Below are 24689 nucleotides of genomic sequence, written 5' to 3' on the forward strand. Positions count from 1 at the left end.
TCTAAAAGCGCTTGCCGGAAATGTGCAAGCCCTCCAGTGTCTCTCTGCTCAGCTGCCGCAGAGCTACCTCGCCTTTAGACAGCATAGGAACTGACTCAATTTCAGCCTGCCATTCACGCAAATATCCGAGAAAGTCAGTCTTCAGGTACTGCAAAGGAAAAAAGATATATCTTTTCTATACGTATAAATAATATTACAACGCAATATGTACATACCGTCAGACGTTCGTCATTAGGACTAGTGTACCCTCGCCGATCAGGCTTGTCTGCCTTTAGTGATCGCGCATTCATGCAATCAAACATTTTATCGAATATGCGAATAAACTTGGCCGTTTCTTCGGATCCCTCAATTTTGAAATATTCCAGAGCGTTAGCGACACTTCCACTTAGAACCTATATTACACGTCATAAAGAGTACGAGTAAGGGTATTGACATTTACCTGAGCAGCCAGGTCTACCCTCATCCGTGAAAAAGACGTTAGTTGAACGTGCTCCAATTTAAACTTCGGCAACAGAGAAAGGCCAGTCCTATCGGCCGCAATCCGGCATTTATCATATAAATCTTTGATGTGCTGCCACGTTATACTCTTCCCGTTTTTCTATAAATAATTGTATGAAAATGCAACACAAACTAGAATCTCACCATCATAGATCTGCGCCAGCCATTTGCGAAAGAGTGAGACAGACAATTCCGGGTTGTTTTGATTAGATGTGGAGCGTTGGAGAAGAAGAATAGTGGCCGCTGCGGGTGACTGTACCTGTTTGGGACCTTGTGTACAAGTGCGTCGTCATAGGGCGTCCAGTGCTGTCGATAGAAACTACGATTGGCTGCGGCACCATCTGATGTTATGGCAACAACGCTAAAACCACATGTTTCGAGCTGACGGACAGCTTCCCAGATGATCCAATGTAGATCGACAGAGTGCACTCCTATTAGAAGACATCGGATTGGAGACAAAGCGCTTAGGACTTAGCACTGTACCTGCTGTAGGAAAGTGTGCATAAGGAAACTTTAAACTTGTAACAAGCCCCGCGACAGGCACCTTTTCTCTTTTCATTGCGCTTTCCAATCCGGCCAGGGTGTTGTTGAAATCTCCCATGTAAACTAGCCCCACGACGTTTCCCGAGTGCTTATCAAAAACGATGTCCTCTCGGACTTTCATTTCGTCAACGACGAGTACGACGTGCCGCTGAGCAGGCGAAAGCGAAGAGATGTCAGCCTCCTTCAAGAGATGGTCATTGGCTTCTTTCTGGAAGCCTGGTTTTGCGTCGTAAAAGTGCACGTAATCGCGCAATGTTCTCTCTGAGGGAAGGCGCATGAACCCCGAAGTGCGAGCGGCGTGGTATGCTGTGGACGAGAGCATCTTTAGATTAAGCGCCCATCTGATCATCATTGGATGCCAGCGCATTCCACGGCTGTCAGCTACGCGAGACGCCTTCTGCTGATCCCAGAACAGCCTCCTAAAATATACATATTGGAGTAGGTAAGTAATGAAACTGAACGTACTGAAACGACCCGGCAGGAAAATCTTCCTCAACAGAGAGCGAATTGTCATCCATGATTTGAATCATATCGTTGTGAAGCCCGTCACTAACTACGACGCCGCAGGATTCTACCGACTGCGAAATCGCCGATTGCAGCCGCCTAATTCGTTGTTTCAAAACTTTCTGCTTAGCAGCAAGCTGATGAAGTTTCTTGGTACGTCCCGGGGTGTCCATAGATGAGTTGGGGCCGAATTTTGACTTCAAGCCAGAAACTACTGGACGTATTCGATTTTCTCTGCTTAACTGCTTATTTAGCGTCTTTCTGTGTTTAAAGCAGCTGACGCAACGGTTATTTTTAGGCACAAGAAGTGAACATGAAGTGCTGCGAATGGTCCTCTTGTACACGACGCCTTTATATGCGAAGGGCGAGTGCCTGTCTATTGCGGCAACGACGGCTCCTTTCTTCCCAGAAAATTCTTCCTTCCGCACGGAACGAACTTTCCAAAATTTATTGTCGGGGTTGCCTGCGTCATCATCTTATTAAATAAGTTTTCGAAGTTATTCATTTATACACCAACCGGGACAAATATGTAGTGCTTCCAGTAAAGCAATCAACGCGTCTTGAGTGTCCGCCGGCAATACAGTATTCAGCAAAAAGCCTCTAACGTAAACTTGTTTACGTTCGGAGGAAAGCCGGATGCTGTGCGTAACTGTCGTCGGCACCCTCTCTTGGGAGCGATTTGCTACAATGCGGCTGATGAGAACGTCATCTCCATCCATCATACGATGCCATGAGACAGTGCTGCACGGGGTCAGATTGCATGTACGTAGGCGCACGTCGGTCTGACTTACCTATAAACATTTTGCTCTTCTTCAGACTCACGACTTTCCGGCTCCGAGTCGGAACATTCCCGAGAAGGCGGAATTTCCGGCTCAAGACCTTGCCTGTCAAGATTTTGCGGCGCAGGATTAATGGTGGAAGAACCTTTCGATGAACAGAGTGCAGTCACTTCGGCTTTCGCAACGTTTTTCGTGCCTTTCTTTCGCGTATAGCGAAAACGACCCATGCTGAAGCCTGCCGAGAATCAGGGACAATTACTTAGTGAAGAAATGTTTTAACGCCAAATTTTTTTTATAGTTCTCTAGAGTCAGCTTCAGTGAAGAGATCGAGCCATCATGCAGTTCAATAAGTGGTGAGATGTCGAGTCGATGCGTCCCCCCTTATGAGTGGTTTCGCCACGCCCATTATGGGAAAAACATGTCGTTTAGTGATCAGTCGCTCGACGGAAGTGCATTGCAGCAGCGCCGTTCCATTCGACAATGGAACGTCTACATATTTACATCGCGTAGGTAGAGCCAAGTGAGATTATGCAGATGTAGGACGTCCCCCCGTGTATGAGTGTAGGCGTTGATGGGTTTCCTTGCCTCCAGTGAAACATAGGCGTCAAGCGATGCGCGTTTTACCTTTAAAAAGAAGCGAAGGACAACTTTACTATAAGAAGTGCACTCCGAAGGAAAAATTTCGACACAAACAAGCGATTTGTATCCGGGACATGTTGCCAAGCGAGGAGACACACCTTGCTTCACCTAAATCCTATTGGAAAATCACGTGAAAGTGCTAGTTGCCAATCCCTCTCTCTATTTTATCTATGATCGAACCAAATGCCTGCCGTCATTGGGCCTTTATTCGTGCTTTTGTAATAGCCTCGTTCAGCTCGTCTAGGCGCCGGATGATTCTTTTTCTTCATGGATTCTGGGTACCCAAGACGACTGACCCTGGCTGTCCCCGTTGCGTATATGTCCATGAAAAATAGCCTTTTGAAGAGATCTGGACTTGTGTAGTAGTTATCCAGATAAAGGACGTGTTCTTTGTTTTAACATCTTTCGACGAGATCGAGAACAGACCGTGTGCACAGTCCGTCGCCGCTTCTTCTGTTTGTTTCCCAGTGTAGATAAAAAAGTCCCAGACATACCTGGTTGGAGCATCAGCAATAACGAAGGACTTTATTCCCCATTTATGGGGTTTGTCCTTCATATAGCCCCAACGCCCCTTGAAAGGGATCATTGCTTCATCGATGATAATATTTTTTGAAAGATGGAAAAGTGACTTCAATTTTTCTTTGCAATGATTTATAAGGGGCCTGACCTAGTCATGGCATCTACTGACAATAATATTAGACAAAGTAAATACCTTCTGAAGCTTTTCTCGACGAGAATGACCTCGTGGAAGGTCTGCGGCTATGTCTGACATATGAAGAAATCGATTTATTTGTTTATACCTGGTGATAGAGAATACAGTTCTCAATTTCGCATTTACTGATTTGTTTATACCTGGTCTCAGAAAATACAGTAGACAAATTTGTTTTCATGTAATGACAGGACGTCTGCCAGTAGTCCTCAAGTCGAGGAAAACGCAAAACGCCCATCAAAATCGAAAGACCAAGGAAAGCCTTCATTTCCCGTTTGGAAATCGGGCAACAGGTTCTCCCTGGCTTTTCGAGACGGGCTTCTACGCTGTCGGCGTAAGAGTTGCTGTTCTGGACAAGCAGGTCGAGGAGTTGATCGGTCCAAAACAGGTGGAAAAAGAACAACGCGTCGGCGTCGTCGGGTGCATCAACTGCCGGCTCTGTTTCGCTGGTAAATTCCATCAGAGGGTAATGAACAAAATTGTCCGACCACTCTGATGGAAAAACGATATCGTAACCTGGCTCGTCTGTGGAAAGAAAGCAAGAAATTCCACTCAGAGCACAAAACAAACAAACCAACCTAACCGGAAGTGGGTGGATGATCGTCTTCGCTCTCGTTTGTCGAAACGGCACCTTTGTCGCTACTCTCAGCGGCGTCTACATCGTCGTCGACAAGTCCTCTTCAATGTCCTCGCTTTCGCTACCAGAAAAACTCGCGGCGGCCCCCTCAACTACTCTTGACGGTTAGCGATCGTACTTCGGATTTTCTCCAAAGAACGCTACCTTCTTCGGCATCGATAAGCAAGTCGTCGTCGTCGTCGTCGTCGTCGTCGCTAAAAGCGTCGAAAATAGCAAAATCAGCCATGCGTTGGAGAGTTCTCGCTCGACAAGAACGCTTGGCCGCCATCTTCGATGCGTATTACGTCACGATTGTTTTTTCATAGTAACCGACGCGAAAAGGCTGCGCACACGGCGTAAGTAAGTACGCAATAAACACCCGTATGCGCGTATGCTGTTGTATTTTCTCTAAAGTCTACGCAGACAGCGTAGATGCAGGTATTAACAAGCGCGCGCCAACTACCAATTAAGTGGCGATCGCCGGTGAAAGGGTTTTTAATTAATTAATTACTTTGTTAATTAATTTTCTATTTTTCATTGCCTCAACTATTGTACGAGAAGGAACGAAATCGTATCAAAAAATCACGGTTATTCTATGGAGAAGATGACTTGACTGATCACCGACGTTTCTAGACTCCCAAGTCGAATACCGGTAACCGCCTTCTCGTGCGGATTCAAACGGAACTTGAGACAGCCGAGAAGCGACGTCGACCGGCCCAAAAGCGACTCCCGCGATTGGCGAGAGAGGAAAGAGGAAGTAAGACAAAAAATAGCGATATAGATACAGTATAACGATAAATTGTTTTGTACAGAATCTACAGCATTGACGAGCGCTTCAAAGCGACGCCGCCGAAAAACGAGCACGCATGGAGAAAATTCGCGCGATGCAACTAGAGGAAGGGAGGAAGCAGCGAATGGGGAGACAATTCGAAGAGGAATTCAATAGAAAATATGAGAGCAAATTCAAAGGGGTATAAGTGTCTCAGAGTGCAGTTGTTAAAGAGCAACTGAAGTGGGCAGAATTTTCTTCCAGTTTGACCTACCGCTGGGTTGCAGTTTTTGTCTTAGATAGCTTCTGAAAATTATTCCTTCTAAATATGAATTTTGGCGGAGATATTCGTGTTTCTCACTTCGTCCTGTGACGTAGAGAAGTGAAGGGGAGTACAGTGGAACCTGGTTATTGCAGTCACCTACTTGCTCAAGTTCAGTGGCCGCTATAAACAGGTGGCCGTTTAAACGAAACGCATGTTATTTCGATAATTCACTTTAAAATGAAATGAAACGAGGCTGTTCAAGTTAGTTAAGCACTACTTTTTCCTAAAGTAATCATGTATAGTCGCCTGATTTATCTTCTTCATGCTCTGTAGTTTAGCTTCTTTCAATCTTGTTGACGGGCAAAATGCAGCATCTGCTTCTTTCTCGTTTCCCTTATCGTCGGCGAAATGAAGAAGGACCTGCGCAACAAAGATAGCATGATCGTAGGACTCTATCTGTTGCTGACGATCTTCTTGCTCTTCTTCTTCGCTGTCGGTTTCAACGTCTGACTCAGGACAAAATTTCTTTGAGCTTTTCATGCCTTCAATCGCTGCGGACCAGAGTTTGTCCTAACAATCTTCTCCCTCCTCAATTGTGGCGCACGTTGCAACGTCCGTATCATATTCCGCGTACTCTAATGCACACACGTCAGCATCAATGCCACTTACCGAATCTTCCAGTGTCGAAGAGCCGTCATCATTTTTCCCGTCCAAATCTAAATCGACGAATGGATCTTCCTCGATTTCCCCTTCCACCAGAGTAACACCGCAGAGCTTGAAACATTTAGCTATTGTTCTAGCCGTGACATCTTCAAACGCTGCTCTTGTCCATCTGATTGCGTCTAGGACAGTCACAGCCTTGGCAATGCTAGAAGCTGACATGTCGGTTGAATCAATTAGTGCAAGAACGTGCGTCAGAAGGTTGTGACAAGGTCGTGCTCAGGACCCCGTAGCAGTTTATGGCGTCATGCCCACGACGCCCTCCTAAAAAAAAATAATGTGAAACTCAAAAAGAGAAGAACTCTACCATACCGTGATCTTGTGCTTGCCGCTTGCCTTCTCTGCTGAATGTATGCCTGCTGCCGTATATAAAATCAATAGGCAGACAAGCATATTTTTGTTTTCGGCGTCATTCTCCTAGGGAGACTATCAATGTCCGAGACGAACTTTGGTACTTCTGAAAGTGGCGGGAACAGAAAAGAATTTGCCGACCAATTGATTCCAGTACTAAACAGCAAGAGAAAGTTCTTTTGTAGCAGAAATGTATGTTGTTTCGTCGACAATAATGGAAAATATGGCGACTTGATAACACAGTCAACCAATCGTTCTTCAAGCTGTGCACTGAATTCTGAGAGCATTTCTTGAGAGCTTTGTTCAGAATTGTCTGTTCATTTCTGTCAATGTGAGTCGCAAAAGCGACTGATACTCTATGTCAATGCACAGTTGCCGCAGTGATCGTAAGTGCGTAATGTGAGCAATTTCGTTTTTTTCTAGCCAGTAAAGAAACCTGATTGCGTCGCATAACCCTTCGCCGTCAACAGTTAGCTCACGCTCAAAAGGATCGTCGGGGCGCTGTCGCTGCTGTCGAGGAACGGTTTCATCCTGAAATGTTTTAGGACGCCGCTTGTGAAATTTACGCATTACGTGTCGCTAAAAGATGACTGGCGGAGTCGTTCGATGCTCGCATTTGCCATTTTCCCCTGATCGTGAATGGCACACTTATTTTTTCTGTCGGATATAGGGCCTGAAGAAGTTTCAAAGAGTGTTCCAGAAGTAGTCTTAAAGTAGGAGTTGGGCTTTGAGAGTCTTCGAAACTCATTTTGATTCGCGAGTGACAAACAACAAACACACGAACCTCAGATACACAACAGTCTTCTACTCGTTCCGTTTTTGTACCTTTCTTTTAGTTTTTAAATTCAAATCGAAGGACATTGTACCGTATCACTGCAAAAGAGAAACTATTTGCACCGAGATTTGGCAAAGGCAATGTGGGTATGAAAGATTAAAATTGCAGTCTCCTTTCAATATGAAGGTACCTTTCGCTCGTTTCGTTTCTGCAAAATTGCTTCATGACAATCGGTTTTACTGATCCTATACCATTTCGCTCTCCTCCACAAAGTTCCTCTAAAAATATACGATATTTAAAAATATTGTTCAGCGATAGGTAAGTACACACCAGTTATGCAAGAAGTACTACAACTCAATTTACGTGAACTCTACCGTAACGTCTTTCATCTAATTGTTGGAACTGCCTCTTAGTAATGCTATCTAGTTTACATTTATCTACTACACAGAGAAAATGAGACAAACGGAGCAGGCTATGTAACAGCTTGACGTGATCACATTAAATGTTACCTTCTCTTTTGTCTATTCCATAATCGTCATTATACGGATCTAGAAAGCAGGAAGTAAAAAACCGAACTAACGCTACATTGAAAGGTAAACGATATTTGGATTAACGGCGAGAAATAATTCAACAAATCGATACAAATCTTGAAAATGTTCAAAAGAGGTTAGGAACTTAAAATTGCGCTAAACTGAGAGTTGATCTCAAGTCTTATTCACGAATTGCGGGTTTGATCAGCTGCGGGCTCCAACATAGCAACGGCGACGGCCGCTTTCTCGTCAGCTTGTTTCCGTCCTTTAACAAAATACAAAATAGCGCCCATATTGACAAATGTTTTAAAATTAAATTATGAATAAGCGGTATGACAGACTTAATACAAAATAAAGCGCACGAAATCAAAACAGGAATCGAAAGTGTCCTTTCAAGCGCAACGACATCTCACGAGGGTCTGTTCCGTACAAATGTGGCGTACTAATGGAATCAATTGTCAAATGTGTGACATACGGTCACCTGTCAATGACTCACCTATATGACGGAGAAAGACTGGCAAACACGGCACACAAGTTTTGCCAACGGCTCACAGGTTTCGCCAACTACTCATTTTCATTTGGTCGCGGCAAAAAACCCACTGGCGCCAAGAGCTTAGGAAAGTGAAGAGGTGCCTGAGACATGGAGGTCGCAACGAAGCCGCGTGCACATGCGGGTAACATGTACCGTAGCTAACCCTCACCCTAGCTGACAAAAATGTGACTCCGTCGGCGCCATCGTCGTCTGAAGCGCCTGCGCCCGCGCCGTCGGTGGAGAAGAATATGCGATCATATGCCGATCGTTGATAATCTGAGTGCTATAATGTCTGGCCTAGTATGTATTGATTGATTAATTAATTGATTAATTATTTACAGATATTCGTTTCTCCGTTCGTTGCGCCCTCGCCAACAAGCGGCGAGTTTAATCGCCCATCGCAAAAAAGGCGCTTGCCCTCGACGAAGAGGAAGCAGCGATTAGGATCGCCGATCTCGAAATTGCGCTTAGCCTGGCCGAGGAGGAAGCTGCAATTAGGCTCGCCGATCGCGAAGCAGCGCTTCGCCGAAAGAAAGAACAAACGGCGAGCCTAATCACCAATCGCGAAAAGGCGCTTGCCCTCGACGAAGAGGAAGCGGCGATTAGGCTCCTCGATCGCGAAGCAGCGCTTCGCTGAAAAGAAGAACAAGCGGCGAGCCTAATTGCCGAACGTCTAGACTCTAGAGTCAGCAACGGTAATACACTATTATGTTTTCGTATGAATTGTTGAAGAAATTTTACACTCTTTTCTTAGAAACTATTATCAAAGGAAAAAGAGGCGGCGTTTGGCTGAAAAGAAATTTGTAACATTGTATCGTTTTTGTGAATTCATGAAGGTTTTAGTTATGTTATAGGATCATGTCGTTCGATATGTGAAGAGCTTCTCTTCAATACTAGGCGAATTCTCTGGTGACATTACGTATAGAAGCAGCTGTAAACGCGACTTACCAATGATACTGCGTATAGACGAAGCCGCTGGTTATGACGACGACAACGAAAGTTATGAGTGATATTAGAATATCAGCTTAATGCGTGACTTACCAATGATTTACTTAGTTGCTCGCTCTCGCGCCCTCCCTGAACATCAAGCGGACGAAGACAACGAAGGTGTGATATAGAATATCAGTTAAATGCTCGACTTATGAATGATTCTGCGTATAGGCTAAGCCGCTCGCCCAGTCGTTCAAGCGGGGTCCGCAGCGGCAGGTGAGTTTGAATAATCCTTAACTGATTCTGATCTTCACTCAAAATATTTTCGTTTGCGCATGACAAGCCGAGCAGAACGATAACATCAACGAGACGAGTAAGAATTCGCCGTGTAGCTAGCTTGTCAATAATAAATTCACGCGCCTTTTTCTCTTTGTCGCTGAATTATGTCGTTTGCCTCCTGGTAAGAAGTAGAGGCAAATTCAGGCAATGATTTCTCATTTGTTTGCTATTTTGGAAGATCAAATTTTGCAAGCCGCCTCGGAAGGTACGTCGCTATTCTCTTACTTCACCGTCATTTTTTGTTTATTTGGCAGTCATTAGGGAGGAGATAAGAAGAATTCGCAATAGAAAAAGAATCATAAAAGGACGTCTTGTTCTTCTCGTCCAGGCCTAGTAATATGATTAATCGTTTATTGTTTACGCAAACTTAAATATATTTTAGAATCGATCATCCTGAGAAGAAAACGCTAGAGGAATTATATGCTGCGGCTGGTGGCAGCAAAGTGAAAGACGCCTGGCGTCCAAGAAACAGGGTGCTGTTGCGTCCATCTGAAAAGTTACGTCTGAGAAAGGTGAGCAGTTTCCAGCATTTTAACGCAATGCACGTATGACCTAAAATTTTTATTTAATATGACTACGTTTATTTCGCTTACTGTTTCCGCAGATCAATCTTTGTAGCCGGCTTTACAGACCACCTTTGGTTGGTATTCCCTCGCACTCACTACACTCAGTACCCTTTAGATCAGGTGACATCATAGAGAGCGTTATCTATTTCAAGAAAAGGACAGACCTCTTACGTTAATATCCGTGATCCTGCTACAACAGCATTTGCATAGTACAATACTCAGCGCCAATCCAGGATGAAATAGGGCGGGGGACCACAATATTTTTCAAGGAACACGCCCCTTCTAAGCCGAAACATCAAAGCGATAAATGACGCCAGAGCAAAAGGGAGGGCCTGACTTTGGTGAGTCTAATTTGTTGTTGAACTGTTTTTACAGCACCTGTTTGAGGATATTTCCTGTAACCCACGGTGAATAAACTGCCAAATTCCTCGAGAATTCCCTCCGCAAGGCAGTAAGCATCTCATTTCTGCTCAAATTCACATGGCCGCAATTATTTAGGGCTTAGCGCCAAGCAGAAATGATGCAAAACCCAACTCTGGCAACTAGTATCCTCTTCAGTTGACTTTTCTTGAGAACGTCATCAATGATTTGACTAAATAGTATACATTTAGTTATAAAACTAAGGTAGAATATAAATTAGCGAAATACAGGGAATAATTGACATTCCAGAAGTGGGACCCGGAGGACGGCTGTTTGTGCAACATCGGAAGTCAAAACGGGACCTTTTCGGTTTGGCCGGTTGCACACGCGCCCAAAATTGCTGGCGGTAATACTCTCTGCCTTTTCCAGACAAGCGACGAGGACTGCAGTCTAGTCAGCCTTTCAACTGCGTCCCGTTCTTCCACAGTGACTGACAAACACGATATTATATCATCGACTGTTGCGTTGGGAATACCTTTTTTGTCAGCAAGTCTGCATACTCTCTCTACCGGATCACTAGGAGCTGAAGTGTACGACGAGGTCGGCAAATCCTTCTTTTTATCCTAAATCTTTCTTTTTGTAGGTAGTCCACGACGTACTCAACCCATTTTCCTCTAATAATTTTGCAAGGATGTCGCAATCCGCAAGGAGACCACCCAACTTAACTCTTTTTCGGACCTCACCGATGTCCACGTCGGCAGCAAACTGAAACATTGATGGCCCAGTGCTAGGTTCGATCCACGCACAAGCCTCTGACTTGCAGGACGTTTTGGCCAAATAACAAGCACAGCTGCAATACGCTTACACGACTGCGATTGCTGGCTTTGCATTGACATGCTGCACCTTTAATTCTTGCAATTTGCTCACGACCATTGCTACAGAAGATCACAAAACAATCGTACTGAGGCGGGGTTGACAGCATCGTGGGCTTGCATTTCCCTTTGCAATAATGCGCTTCATCTGCACTATTGTGGTATTGCACGCCCGAAACGTGGCCGTCTTTTGCTAAGCGACACCCACTGAAACAATTTTTAATGTAGCCTCCAAATTTGCGAAGGTATGCTTGCACCGCGTCCGACGACAACTCAGGAAACTTTTCTACGTGGCCGTCCACCCAGGGTTCTTTGGTGGATGCAAAGGTTTGTACTCAGGAGCGGGAGCCACGTTTACGGCTTGCACTGGAGCGTCAAGCTTTTTCTCCTTCTGCGTCATTTCTATTAAGGCGATAACACAACCCAATACGTCTTCACGGTCTCCAGAACGACAAACGGTCGGGTGATTTACTCGCAGCCACGTCCTCATTTGCTGCACCGTCCATGAACGAGGATCACCCATACGAACTTTAGAGGAACGCGAAGCGTGGTCGAACCGGTTGATATGAAATAGAGGACGCGCAACGCACTCGCAAAGGTCGTATAAAACATCGACAGCCGTATGGAAACGTTATCTGTCAGCGAGGAGCCGTACCTTTCGCCTCCGGAGAATCACCTGGGCCAACGGAAGCACATCGAGGCTCGCGGAGCGCTTTGGCGATGATCACTGAAGGTGTAGCATTGCATACGTTTAGGTGGTTTTTTACCTGAGTCTGTTTTTACGGCGCAAATTTGCCGTCTGCTGATTCCTAGATGGCGGCGATGCCCGACGAAAGTCCCGATTTTGCAGCGAGATGACCTCAAGACGGACAACCGACCAAACCAGGAGTAAGTCTAAACCTCGCCTAGCATCTTAACTAAAACTCAACGGCTCTACGACAAACAGTCGCCACTCCAGAGAGTGATATTTTAAGCCACCTCCCATAATTAACCACCTCCCATAATTAAATCTGGTCAACTCGACACCAACTTCAGCGGATGCGCTAGAAACCCCTCCCTAATATCCTCTATGAGTGAATCAAATTACTTTGCGTTAATGATAGACGAGACAACAGACTGCACAGTTACTGAGCAGTTGTCAAAACACGGGCGATTAATTTGCAAGTCAACGGGGCGACTTAGCCATTTTCTAATAATAATCAATCTACTTCATTCTGAAGTTGATATTACAATGTCGGAGGAAAGCAGCTGCATTCCATCTGGGGCTGAAACCGTGACAAAACGCGTAATGGAATACGTCGAAGGAGCAGAGCTAGGTGTAAACAAACTGAGAGGAATTGGAACCGATGGAGCCTCAACATTGATGGGTGTCAAGACTGGCGTCGTTGCCCGACTGAAGGGGAAACAGCCTTCTCTTATAGGCGTTTCCTGCGTGGGACGTCGCGTGAATCTTGCTTCTACGCAGGCAGGGAACACCGTCCCTTATGTCAAAACATTTGGAAACATTTTTGTGAAGTTTTTCACTTTTTTGATAACAGCGCTGTGTGATCTGCTTGGTTAGAGGCATTTCAGACTTTGCGACAAGAGGAGACGAGCAAGATGATAGCGCCCTGCGCCACGAGGTGACTCAGTGTTGAGCACAGTGTCAACAGACTTAGATAAAAGTTCATTTCTGTTCTGATGAGCTTGCAGCGAGAAAGCCAAGAGCGTGGTGATGCTAAAGCTTTGGGATTGCACCGTTTAATGCCCGAATATCGATTTCTAGCAACGATGCAACAGATGTGCGACGAACTACTCCACGTAAGTACCCTGTCCAAATGCTTTCAGTACTCCACGTGTGATTGCAGTATCAATCCCGGTCTCATCGCCTCAACTATTGCATGTTTGAAGCAGCTGAAGTTCACCGAGGGAAGACACACAAGACGCTTGCCCGCTCTTCTTAAAGAATTAAAAGAAGCGAAAATTGATGTACGTAAACCACATAATTTAGGTGAACTGCACTTCAACGACAGTATTCGGAAACGCTTTCTTGACAAATTGAGTGACACCCTTGAAAGCAGATTTCAGGAAAAGGACATAATGGTCTCATTTGATATACTAAACCTGCAGCGAATACCCCGTTTATCTACAAATCTCAGCCCTGATGGATTACGGCATGAGAGAACTACGGTGTTTTACAAACAAGTTTGAAGGAAGTCTGGTGAATCGCGATTCGTGCGAGGAGGAATGGAGCAGTTTTCGCCATTTCCAGAACGACCCTTCTAACAACACTAAAGCTCTTGAGGCAGTGGTCAACGAACACTGTACAAATCCCACATCTTCACGCGTTTTCCCTATGTCAGCTATGGCGAATATATGCAGAGTTGTGCCTATTCATACGTCAGACGTCGAACGGACCTTTTCGCAACTAAAACTTGTAAAGACGAGAATTCTTAACAGGATTAAGAAAAAGACTCTTGATTCTTTGCTACGCATCATCCTCGAAGGTCCAGACTTGAAGGATTTTTCTTTCGAAGAAGCTTTCGAAATTTGGGCCAATAAGAAAAACGCCGCATTTCTTCGCGCCATCCTTAAATATTGCCCGTCAATTTTGTTACGATATCCTACTGCTGATTACCCGCCGTGCAAAGAAAACTACATTAAAAAATGCCTCGCCCTACTATTTTTTGTCGGGGGCTCCGCTCCCGAACCCCCACTCTTACATTCTGATCCTGGACATACGGAGACAGAGATGGCGGTCCTTTCAGCAGCACTTGTTTGGACGCAGCAGGATACTTGGTCAAGTGTGAACCTGAAGTGCCACATATCAAAGTCAACTGAATGTTAAAAGAAGACCGTGAACGACGTGCCGCACGGCTTTCTCCGGTCAAGGAAAAGCCAACGACATCCCCGCAGCTACAGAAGAGGAAAATGACCAAGTGCAAATGCACAATTCGGTGTACAAGAAACTCTTGTCCGTCTCGCATTGCCAACGTCTTATGCCACGAATTGTTTCACCCCACTCGCGGCTGCGCCAATGCCAAAAAAACAGTTACGAAACAAAAATTGAAATCACTGAAGAAAAAACGTTGAGCCAGAGAAAGGTGCTTCTTCCCTGTGACAAAGAGGACGTTCTAACGGGCAAGTGGCTAAGCGACAGGGTAATTCACAGCGCCCAGACGTTACTAGCAAAGCAGTTTCCGTTTATCCAGGGCTTGCAAGATCCGCTGAATAAAGATCTTGACGGTTTTAATATGATGAAATTTTTTATTAATTCAGATCGCGTTTGACTTGGGAGAAGACAAAAATTGTCACGATACGTTCATTTCTTTGGTGTCAGAGATAGAGATAGAGGCGCTGCAAGGCAAGAACTCTGTCCTGACAGATATCAGCAGCAGTTTCAGAGCTGGCTAAGAAAATCGTATTGTGCATTAATATAAGCTCACATTAAGCAGTGCAATGGTAAGTTATACTTCTAATGAATATATTTGTACTTCATTTGCCTAAATTAGGTTAAAGAGATTGCATGCCTCGTCAGAAGCAGCTCTGCCGATCGAAGGAAAGATTGCATAGCTGTCCACTTCGAAAAACTGCAAGACGTCTTTGATAAAGCCGAAGTGCAGCCATCCCCCGCAACTTTGATTTCGACAATCAAACAAATCTTCAAGCAACGCTCATCTTTGGAAAAACAGAACGGGCGAGATTTCTCGTAAATTGGCATAAAAAGGAGTCAAAGAAAAGCCGCCAGCTGCATATTTTTATGAGTTCGTTCCCTGCTAACATCGGTAAACATCTGAAGTGAGGTTTCATAATTCCTGGACGCTATGTAACTAATACGCCAGCATTTATACCTTCTAGCTGTAGCTTTAGGCTGGGACATAGACTCACAACAAGAAAGCAACACCCGCGATAGCAGCCAAGGTGCTTTTTACATACAGAACGCTTACAACTTTCGCGATTACATTAATTTTTTATATAAGTTGCACGTAGAAGCAAGCCCGCGAGAAATTGAAGTGCTCTTTTCAGGAATTTATTCTGTACATCATTCTACTGAAAACGGTATAATTGACTCCTACAATAGAACAAGTTGCTAGCATGCCTCATAATACTAACCTTTCGATATTTTTGCCTCTAATAGTAGAAGATCAAGTTGCCGGTCAATGCTCACTGAACGAGACAACGAATTAGATTTGATAAAGGTACAAATAATCGGTTTACTCTAATCGTAGCAAGTATTGTTTTAGACAATTATGAGGACTAAAGATATAAAAACTGACGAATTGAGGCAACAAATGAAAGTAAGTAACTCTAATTATTTGAACTGTATACATTGTGTTTCTTTTCTTCTTAGATGACCGAATGCAATTTGATTCTACGCTATTAACTGCGGGATTGGTTCTAATTCTCACTAGCAACGCTACCGCCACCACCGCCACCACTGCCACCATCACCGTCTCCGCTACCGCCACCATCACCACCGCCACCACAACAACCGCCTTCGCACCACGGAGGAGATGCTGCTCAGGGTAAGATCAAATTTTAATGTTAATTAAAACTGCGTGAATTGTTTTAATTCTCACCATCAATGGCACTCGATGCTTAACCTCAGGCGGACGAGGCGCTTCTACAAGAGAGTACGTTTTAGCACCTTTATTAAGGCTGGATTAAAAGTGAGCGTTGAGTAGTTTAGAACCCGTTCGATCGTTCACGTTCGATCACGTTTGATCGTTCACGTTCGATCACGTTCGATCGTTCATGTAACCTGTGCTCATCAAAGAACCAAACAAAGCCCCAATCAAAACGTTTGTCCCAACATTTGAAAGAAAAACATCACCATGTCATTTCATAAACTCCAAAGTATGCCTAGCAATAACAAAATCAAACACGATAACCAGTACACAGACAAAGAAAACATACCAAATTACTCAAAAAATAAACTGCGAATCAGAGAACGCCATCTACGTATTGACTTGCAAACACTGCCAGAAACAATACGTTGGACAGACATCTAACACGCTACAAGACACAATCACAAGGCATAAAAACGACGCTAAATACAAAAATTACCTGATCTACCAGCACGTGAAACTCCATAAACTCAATTTTGAAAACAACTTTAAAGTCACGCCTATCCAACAAGTAGCAAAGGCTGACCTAACACAAACGGAAACCAAATAGATAAAAACATTAAACACACTCTACCCCAAAGGATTGAACTCCAAATTCGAAAAACATTCAGACACAAACGAAGTCGAACAAGAACTTAACACATCAACAGCCAACATCATAGGCAACAAAAGCATCAGGAAAAATTACTTAAACTAATAAAAATATAAAAATTAACGCATAAATAACAACTAAACCGAAAAATAGAAAAAAACGCAAACACCCTAACCTCTCCGAAACAGACTACATCTCCCCCACACCAAACATACCGAAATAAATTCCAAAAAATCCCCCACACACAAGCACACACAATCACAACAAACGAAGCAACACACCCCACATCTAAAAAGAAAAACGAGACCAAAACAAAACGGCAGGAAAAACAACATAACAAACTTATTTTATAATAAGAAACACTTTCAACAAAAGAAAGAACACAAAAGACCTTATGAAAACGCCTAAAAACATCGGCGATTGATTCATTAACCAAACGATCAAAAACTCCGTGAAAACGCCACGAAAACGCATCAAAAGCGAAGACTTACCAAGTAGAACAGATTTAAAAACATTCAACTTAATAAAATCACTTAAAACCGTCTAAAAATGATGTTTTCGCGACGCACAACGCCCAATTGAACAACCGTTATTATTGTTTAAAGGTTTCTGATGATGGAGACGGAACGAATGCTCGACATAGATCAAGTTGTATTTTGTTTGTTTACACTACGTCTTCCAAGCTCGTATTAATCGTGCACTTACTAAGTTTTCAAATCAATGGAATAATCACCCCATAAGAGCAGAAAACATCATGCTCCAGAATGCTGCTTCTTACAGGCATGAAGTACATGACTAAACATGATGCAGCAACTGATTTCGGAGCTGACATGGATTACAAAGAACTGGTTGCTTCTGTTGCTGTACATTATGGTGTAATCAAAATTCACGGTCAGAAAAAATCTAAATCAACAGCACAGTGGTACACTTACGCAGCGAATAGACCCCTTTTCTGATGATTTTAATAACGGTATAGCTTTCTTTCAGACAGAGAACAAACGATTTAGTTAGGACCAGGCGTACTGCCAACAGCATCAACTTGCACGCTGACCCTCACATAACCGTCAAGTTTGGGCCGAGAAAAATTCTTTACCAACATGGCATAGGGCTTCAAAAGCCACGGAATTTTTGGCCATGTCTAAATTACTTGAAAAAGAATTGTGGCCGAATTTCTCTATTTCATTAATCACTTCCGATTAGTACAGTATCTCTGTATCGTCCTATGAGTAAATGATCGTCTGTGTATATACGATTGCACGTACAATTAGACAACCGAGTTAGGCGGCTATGTTGCCCTTGATTATAGTTTTTTTTGATGATTTTTGTCTATTGAGGATTAATATATAATTATCGAATAAAGGCATTAAAAAGCAAAAGCTAACGCCATATGAAGGGCTGAGTGCAAAAAGGGCCTAAGAGCCAAAATAGTTGCTTTGAAGTTTAGGGAGCGTAGATTTCGTCTAATAATGTTCGTTTGAAGCAAGGAAAAGACCATTTTGTAGCATTTTTAATGCGCTATCCTGATTATCAATCGGGAAGTCCCGCTGTGCTTACGCAACCGTAAAAATAAGCTGAAGAGTCTGCCTGTTTAAGCCTCGGAATCGGATTCTTAAGAAGTACAGGCCTCTAGACCCTCATAGAATGGCACGAACTGCCCTGGAAGGTATGGGATCATCTTGCTGAGATCTTGCAACTTCATTACACTTATTGGTTTCCCTGCGGGATACTTCTGCGGTAATTGGCGCGGGAGCTTCACAGGCACTCTTTTCCCTCTCTTTCGAATGTCAATTTTGGTCCACGGTTCTTCTTCTGAGTAGCTAAAACGTAGCCAAAGAACGCCAGGATGCTTCACAGTTACTTTCTTTCCATCTACAACCTCTTCGCCCTCTCCATAATTAATCCAAACAGCTTTTCTTTTGAGAACAGCTTCTCCGTTGAGACTCTTTTTTCTGTCAGTGTATTGACGCGTCAGAGACGAGTGTTCGAGCATATCTTCAGCCTTCATTTCAATCACAGTGAACGGTTTGAGCGGTCTGGCGTTCCGAAGAAATTTGATATAGTCGGAAGGCGTATAAAATATTGTTCCTTTTTTTCTTTTTGAAATGTGTCCAAAATCTCTGTCATTTGGTAGACATGTATGCCTCCGGACAAGAAATTTATGGTCAATTCTTGAAAAAGTCTTTTTGTTTATCAATGTATTGAAAAGGCTCATCATGACGAAATTTTTGTTTTGGCCAAAACAGCTATCGGAGTAACAAATTAGGTGTCGAGTGTCTTCAACCCCCGCAGAAACGTGGTTGGACAAGCAAGATGCTATTTCGTCAGGACCTCTTCCTGCTGTAGATTCATCCCATGCGTAAAGATAAGCAGAGTCATCACTCGCATGGTGAATGCCCAGTACGAGTACGTAGAGCTGCCAAAGATAGTACATTGCTGAATGAGTCATTGACGGAACAGGCGAATTCTGCATCATGTCAAACGTTAGGACTAACGCTTCTGACTCTGGTTTTCTAGAGTTGTCGGTATCCTTACCCAGCTAGTCTCTACCACTAAATGCATACGCGCCATCTTGCTCGAATTACGTCATCGCGTCGGTGTTTGCCAACTCCTCCTTCGCTTTTCGTCGCTCGGCGCCGTGCGCGTCGGAAGCGAAGTTTTCGAAAGGGTCTCCTGGAAGTACCGCGCTCCTTTCGCGTCGGGGCCCCTTTCGAAACCGAAGGGAAACTGCCGTCGTTCTCGACGAACGAGCCTTCTCGCGCCGCGCTCGAACCGCCGAAAGCCCTTTTTCGTTGCCAAGAGGCACCCGATCCGCTCTCCCGGCTAGTATATTTACTAAAGACGTTAATTACAAGAAAGTACGTGTCGCTGCGGCTTCCACAAATACTTCTTCAAAGAAATAAAAGTCAATATTTAGATAAGTATGTAGATTTTCTTCCAACGTCCTTTCAGACTTTTGATACGTTCAACTTTAAAGAAAAGGATTAATCCAGCCTAAATAAAGGAGCTAAAACTTACTTTCTTGTTCTCGCGCCGAAGCCTCAGGAGGATTGAGTGCAATTGCTGGTAAAATATAAAACAATTCACGCAGTTTTAACACTCTCTTGAACACAATTTTGGGCCTTATGTCACGCATGCGCTGTACAACAAAAACGTGTTTTTAGCTGACGTCACAATACGGAGAGTGACGAACAGACAGACAGACAGACAGACAGACACTTCCGGCCTTAAGATCACGTTTGAGACGGCCTCAAATGTTGTTATTAAAAATGAATGTATCTAGTCAATAATTTACTTTCGGCGAAAAAAGCAAAGACTTTGCTTATGTCTACGTAAGCGGGTTCTCCACATTTAATTTTTTGCCACAAATCTGAAATGAAGCAGACTTACTACCTAATCAATAAATGGTTCAGGAGAGATTTTACATTATGGCAAAATACTACATGTACTACAGTGTTCTAGCCAGGAGGAAAATAGTAGCGTTCGGGAGCTACGCCCACGATAAAAAATTTTTAGAGGGCGTGGTATTTTCGAAGCAATTTTTTTAAGGAAACATGTTTACACGATCAAAGAGGTAAGGAAAAAAAGCATTTTTAATGTTGAAGTAGGCGTCTTTTTTTCTTAATTGACTATAATTAAACGGCTTTTGAAAAAGGATATTTGTGAATTTCCGGTCATTCTACGGCAATTTGTAAAAGGGAATCCAGGGTTTCTTCCTTCATGCAGTTTCTCGATCACATCTTCATTAATTTCATCTGCGAAAATGTTCTTTCAACGTCGGCAGTTTGCATCGGCAGTATTCGGCTGATCTTCATTAAAGCTGACATACTAGGAAAAAGATGCGTTATTGATAGCGATGGTAAAATCTGCATCGCTTTTTCACGAGAATGGTCGCTTTTTGTCGAATAAGATTCTTTGATATACGACTTAAATCCATTCCGTTCTTCTACACAATCTTCTTCAGAAGACAGAGAAGCCGTAATCGCAAATTGCTTGTACAATGCTTTAATTTCTTTTAAACCGTACAGAGCAAAAACCGTTGACTTATCCGTTGTTGGTCTTTCGAAGCGGAGGAATCAAATGACAATCAAAAATACTGAACCAGCAAAGAATTGGATGATCAGCAAATCTACTGTTTAAGTTCTCAATGAGTTGAGAAAGAAACGGCTTTTTGATAGTCTCATCAAAAAAATTCTTTTTCTGATGTCTGCGAAGTAGACTTAATAGTGATTCCAGCAGTGCTAAGGTCTTCCAGAAACTGCTGTAAGCTTCGCAAATTTATTCCGTCCGCGTTCTCCATTTTACATAGCGAAAAACTAGTTGACGACAACAGTGGTGAAATTATGCTGTACTCAATGTCAATGGTTTGAAAGAACTTCGACAGGCGCGTCACTATTGGAAGTGCGTCGCACATTAATAGCAAGGTTCGAACGAAATTGATGTCGCAAACCAGAGCACTTAGGCCAATAGGTTTAGCTTTAGACCGTTCTTTTGCCTCCCGGTCTAGACTTAGAACAATGGAAGAAAAGCAAGATTTGAGCTTGTTAGCGCAGCGTTCGACACTGAGCCATTTTGTGGCCGATGGAGCTACTAGCTTGCCCTTTCCTTGCAACAGCTTCTGGACTGCTTTAAGCCCTGTAGAGCGAACGGTGCTGTTGTCAAAAAAATCAAATAATTGACGGAGAACGGAATTGAATTTCTGAACATACGCTGCTGAGCCACCAGCTTGCGTAGAAGCTAGATTTAGTCGATGAGCAGCGCAGTGAATGCCAACCGCTGCTGGCGACTTCTGCTTTAGTCGCTACTCCGGTTTGACATCCAATCATAGTCGATGCTCTATCTGTTCCGGTTCCGACTAATGTCTTCTCGTCTAGCATCGATTCTCTCATAAACTCTTCAATGCGCTTTGTTATAACAGCAGAATCTGCTAAAATCCTGCTCTGCTCGCCGCCGCCTTGAGACTGGATAATGTTATCTACTTCAGGCTGCAGAACATCAACAACTTTTACAATATGCAAGACAACTTTTCAAGTTCCTTGTCGTAAAATCGTCCGTGAATCGCCATCAGCTCGCTGACAGTACAATCTGTCCTTTCGTCAAAAGGAGCGCATAATTGTCGGCTGTACGCATCTTTTCTATAATTTCATTCTCAATGACCTCTGATACAATGTGAACTATCTCCTGAACGACCTGATCACTCGTATACAAGGCATTCTTTGCTACTCGAACGTTCTCTTTCACTTTAAGACCCAGGTATTGGATGAAGTCCAACAGATGTTCGTAATTCGTCGTATGGGCAATTTTTCGCTTGCAGAGAAAATACAAACAGGAAAATACTTTCTCGATGTCACTCGATCGCGACGGAGGATTAATTGCTTCCGGAAGACTTCGATTTCTTTCAGACCGCACACTGTCAATATGAGAAGACGACTTTTCGTGGCGGGTGATACTTTCAAGCCTCAATCTAGTGCAAGGACTTATGTTCCAGGTGCCTTCCCTGCATGTCATCTTGCCATACTTCTGGCATAAAGTGCAAAACATTTCTCCTGCCTCCTTGTCAAAACGCAGCCAGTTTCTACGGCCCAATAGCCATTTAGTGGAAAATGTAACAGACTGCTTGCTACTGTTGCTAGATCTACTCCTTAAAGAAGTTAAAGGAGCATCTGGATTAGACGGCGACGGCTCTAATTCATCGTCACTCGACTCTTCGCGGTTACTGCTAGAAGGAGACACGCTCCATTCTACTACGGCATCGTCCGTGTCGTTATCCGAAGATTCGCCGTCGGCGATGTTTACGGCAGCGAGTTCTGGCGACGAAACAACTTGCAAGGCTACAGAAGCAGGCTGGAAAAAGCGTCGAAGCAACATATCGCGGAAATAGGAAGAGAATAACGACCCGGATAAGTGACGGAAGAACGGAAGACCAGCTAATGAACGTTTCTATTTTTGGTTACGTTATACAATTGGCGCGAACAGAATCTGCGGGTCGGGTGAGAAAAAGTGTGGGCTTGAAATGAGTGGTGTGGGAAGCGCCGACCTGCTCCGACCAATGTGGCTAGAACACTGGTACTAGTAATGCTTGTATAAAATATGTAAACACCCCTTGCGCAAAGTCGGCGATATCTCCCTTAAATTTCCTCTTCTCTTCTTCGGTGAGGAGATAAAGAGGCACTAAACAAGAGAAAATGTGTAAAGTCAAATCAGTTAGAGCGATTTTACCATCGCCTTGAGCTTCGCCCACTTTAATTAATTTAAACATGAAATTTAAACTCTCCTTTAGAGAAATAAAAGTCAATTTTTAGATAAGTATCTAGATTTTCTTCTTACGTCCTTCCAGACGTTTGATACGTGCAACTTGAAAGAAAATGATTAATCCAGCCTAAATAAAGGTGCTAAAACTTACTCTTTGCGTCTAGGTCGTCCTCGAGTGCAATTGCTGGTGAAAAAAACGATTAAAACAATTTAATTAACATTAAATTGGATTTTACCCTGCGCTTCGTGCGGTGATGGTGTCGATGGTGGCGATGGTGGTGATGGTAGCGGAGAAGACGACGCTAGCGGTGATGGTGGCCCCGCTAGCGGAGACCATGGCTGTTCTGGTTCGAATTCCATCATCTAACAAGCAATATTTATCAAAATCTGCCACGTGACCCGGGGAAACGGTCGGGTCAAACGACCTTGTACTGTATCTATGGTAACAGAGATTAAATAGGAGAGAGATATGCAACTCGGGCGTCACGTGACTATTTCTCTCACCCAAGTATTGTTACGGCTAGGTCCCGTATCCGATTTGTGTTGAGCTACGCGGCTTGCCCGTATGTAAGCGCGCGTTAGCTCAACTCAGGCTGGACCTTCGAGCCTAGCTCGTACTGTATGCAGCGTACGCCTGCCGAGTCCAGACTACAATAAAAAGCTAAAGACAATTTTCTCACCGCAGAAGCAGTAGATCCTTTCGTAGAAGCAGTAGATCCTTTTGCAGGCGGCTCGGCTGCACGCTGCTTATCTGCAGAATCACGTCTATTTTATTATCCGTGGTTAGGTGCCTGCCGGATACCTTTCATCCTCCGCTTGGGGACTTCTTCGCTCATGATCGGAACGTGCGTGATCGTCAAACTTATGGTTAGGGTTAGTGGTGAGGGTTTGGGTTCAGGCGTTAGGGTGCCTTTTAGGGCGTCCCTGCGGCCATCGCCAACGCACATACATGTATGTACGTTGTGTCGGTACCTATCAGCGCGGGAAACCGATTGCCAGTCATGCTAAACCTTCCCTACGCGAAATTTATGAGAGGGGCCCCCTTGGGGTATTTTGGGCTTTTTGGTGTTTGAATTATTCCTAATTGAAATGTTCTGTATGTTTTTGGAGATTGGCGTGCGTTCTTTATTAGTTTTGAGTTGTGTATATTATTATCTGATTAGTGGGTAGATTGTTATTGTTTAACGCGCTCTAAACAATAACAACCGTTGACTCAATAGGCGTTGTGCGTCGCGAAGACAGCGTTTTTAGACGGCTTTGAATGTTTTTATTTGACGGAACATGTATTAGACGTTGATCTACATGGTGAGTTTTTATTGTATTGCGTTTTTATGGTGTTTCCGTGGTGTTTTACACCCTTTTTTTCCTGAATGAATCGTCGTCGTTTTCTAGGTACTTTATACGGTCTTTTTGTGTTCATTTTTGTCGTTCAGGGTGTTTTCTATCATCAGATAAGTTTGCTACGTTTTTTGTCTTGCTGTTTAGCTTTGTTTTCTTTTTCCTTGTAGATGTAGGGTGCGTTGTCTGTTGTGATTATTGTGTATTCATGTGTGGAGGATTTTTTTTGGCAATTTTCAGGTGTTTGGTGATGGGGGAGGTGTATTGTTTTTGAGTGTTGCATATTCTCAGATAAGTTAGCTATGTTTTTATTTTTTGTTTAGCTTTGTTCTCGTTTTTCTTTGTAGATGTGGGGTGCTTCGTTTGTTGTCATTGTGTGTGATCATGTGTGATCATGTGTGGGGGATTTTTTGAATTTTCCAGGAATGTTTGGTGTTTGGGAAGTGTTCTATTGTTGTGTGTTTTAGAGTGTTGTTTTTGTGTTCCTTTCTATTTCCGTGGTTGTTTGTTATTTAGTATTTTTGTGATAGTGTTAGGGTTTTTTTGCGAGGCTTTTGTTCCCAATGATGTTTGCTGTTGAGGTGTTTATTTCCTTTTCAATTTCGT

At 43.6% G+C, this 24689-nt stretch overlaps 1 protein-coding gene across 1 annotated transcript; it reads right to left on the minus strand.

Annotated features, from left to right (window-relative positions):
• Positions 1-3757: 3757 nt before the first annotated feature.
• LOC136197583 (piggyBac transposable element-derived protein 5-like) lies at positions 3758-4577 on the minus strand. Its single transcript, XM_065987377.1, has 2 exons — positions 4454-4577; positions 3758-4197 (listed from the first exon to the last, which is right to left on the minus strand). Exons 1-2 carry the CDS (start codon positions 4575-4577, stop codon positions 3758-3760), a joined length of 564 nt encoding a protein of 187 aa, XP_065843449.1.
• Positions 4578-24689: the final 20112 nt, after the last annotated feature.

This window comes from Oscarella lobularis, chromosome 17 (genome assembly GCF_947507565.1).
Source record: "Oscarella lobularis chromosome 17, ooOscLobu1.1, whole genome shotgun sequence".
Classification (NCBI taxonomy): domain Eukaryota; kingdom Metazoa; phylum Porifera; class Homoscleromorpha; order Homosclerophorida; family Oscarellidae; genus Oscarella; species Oscarella lobularis.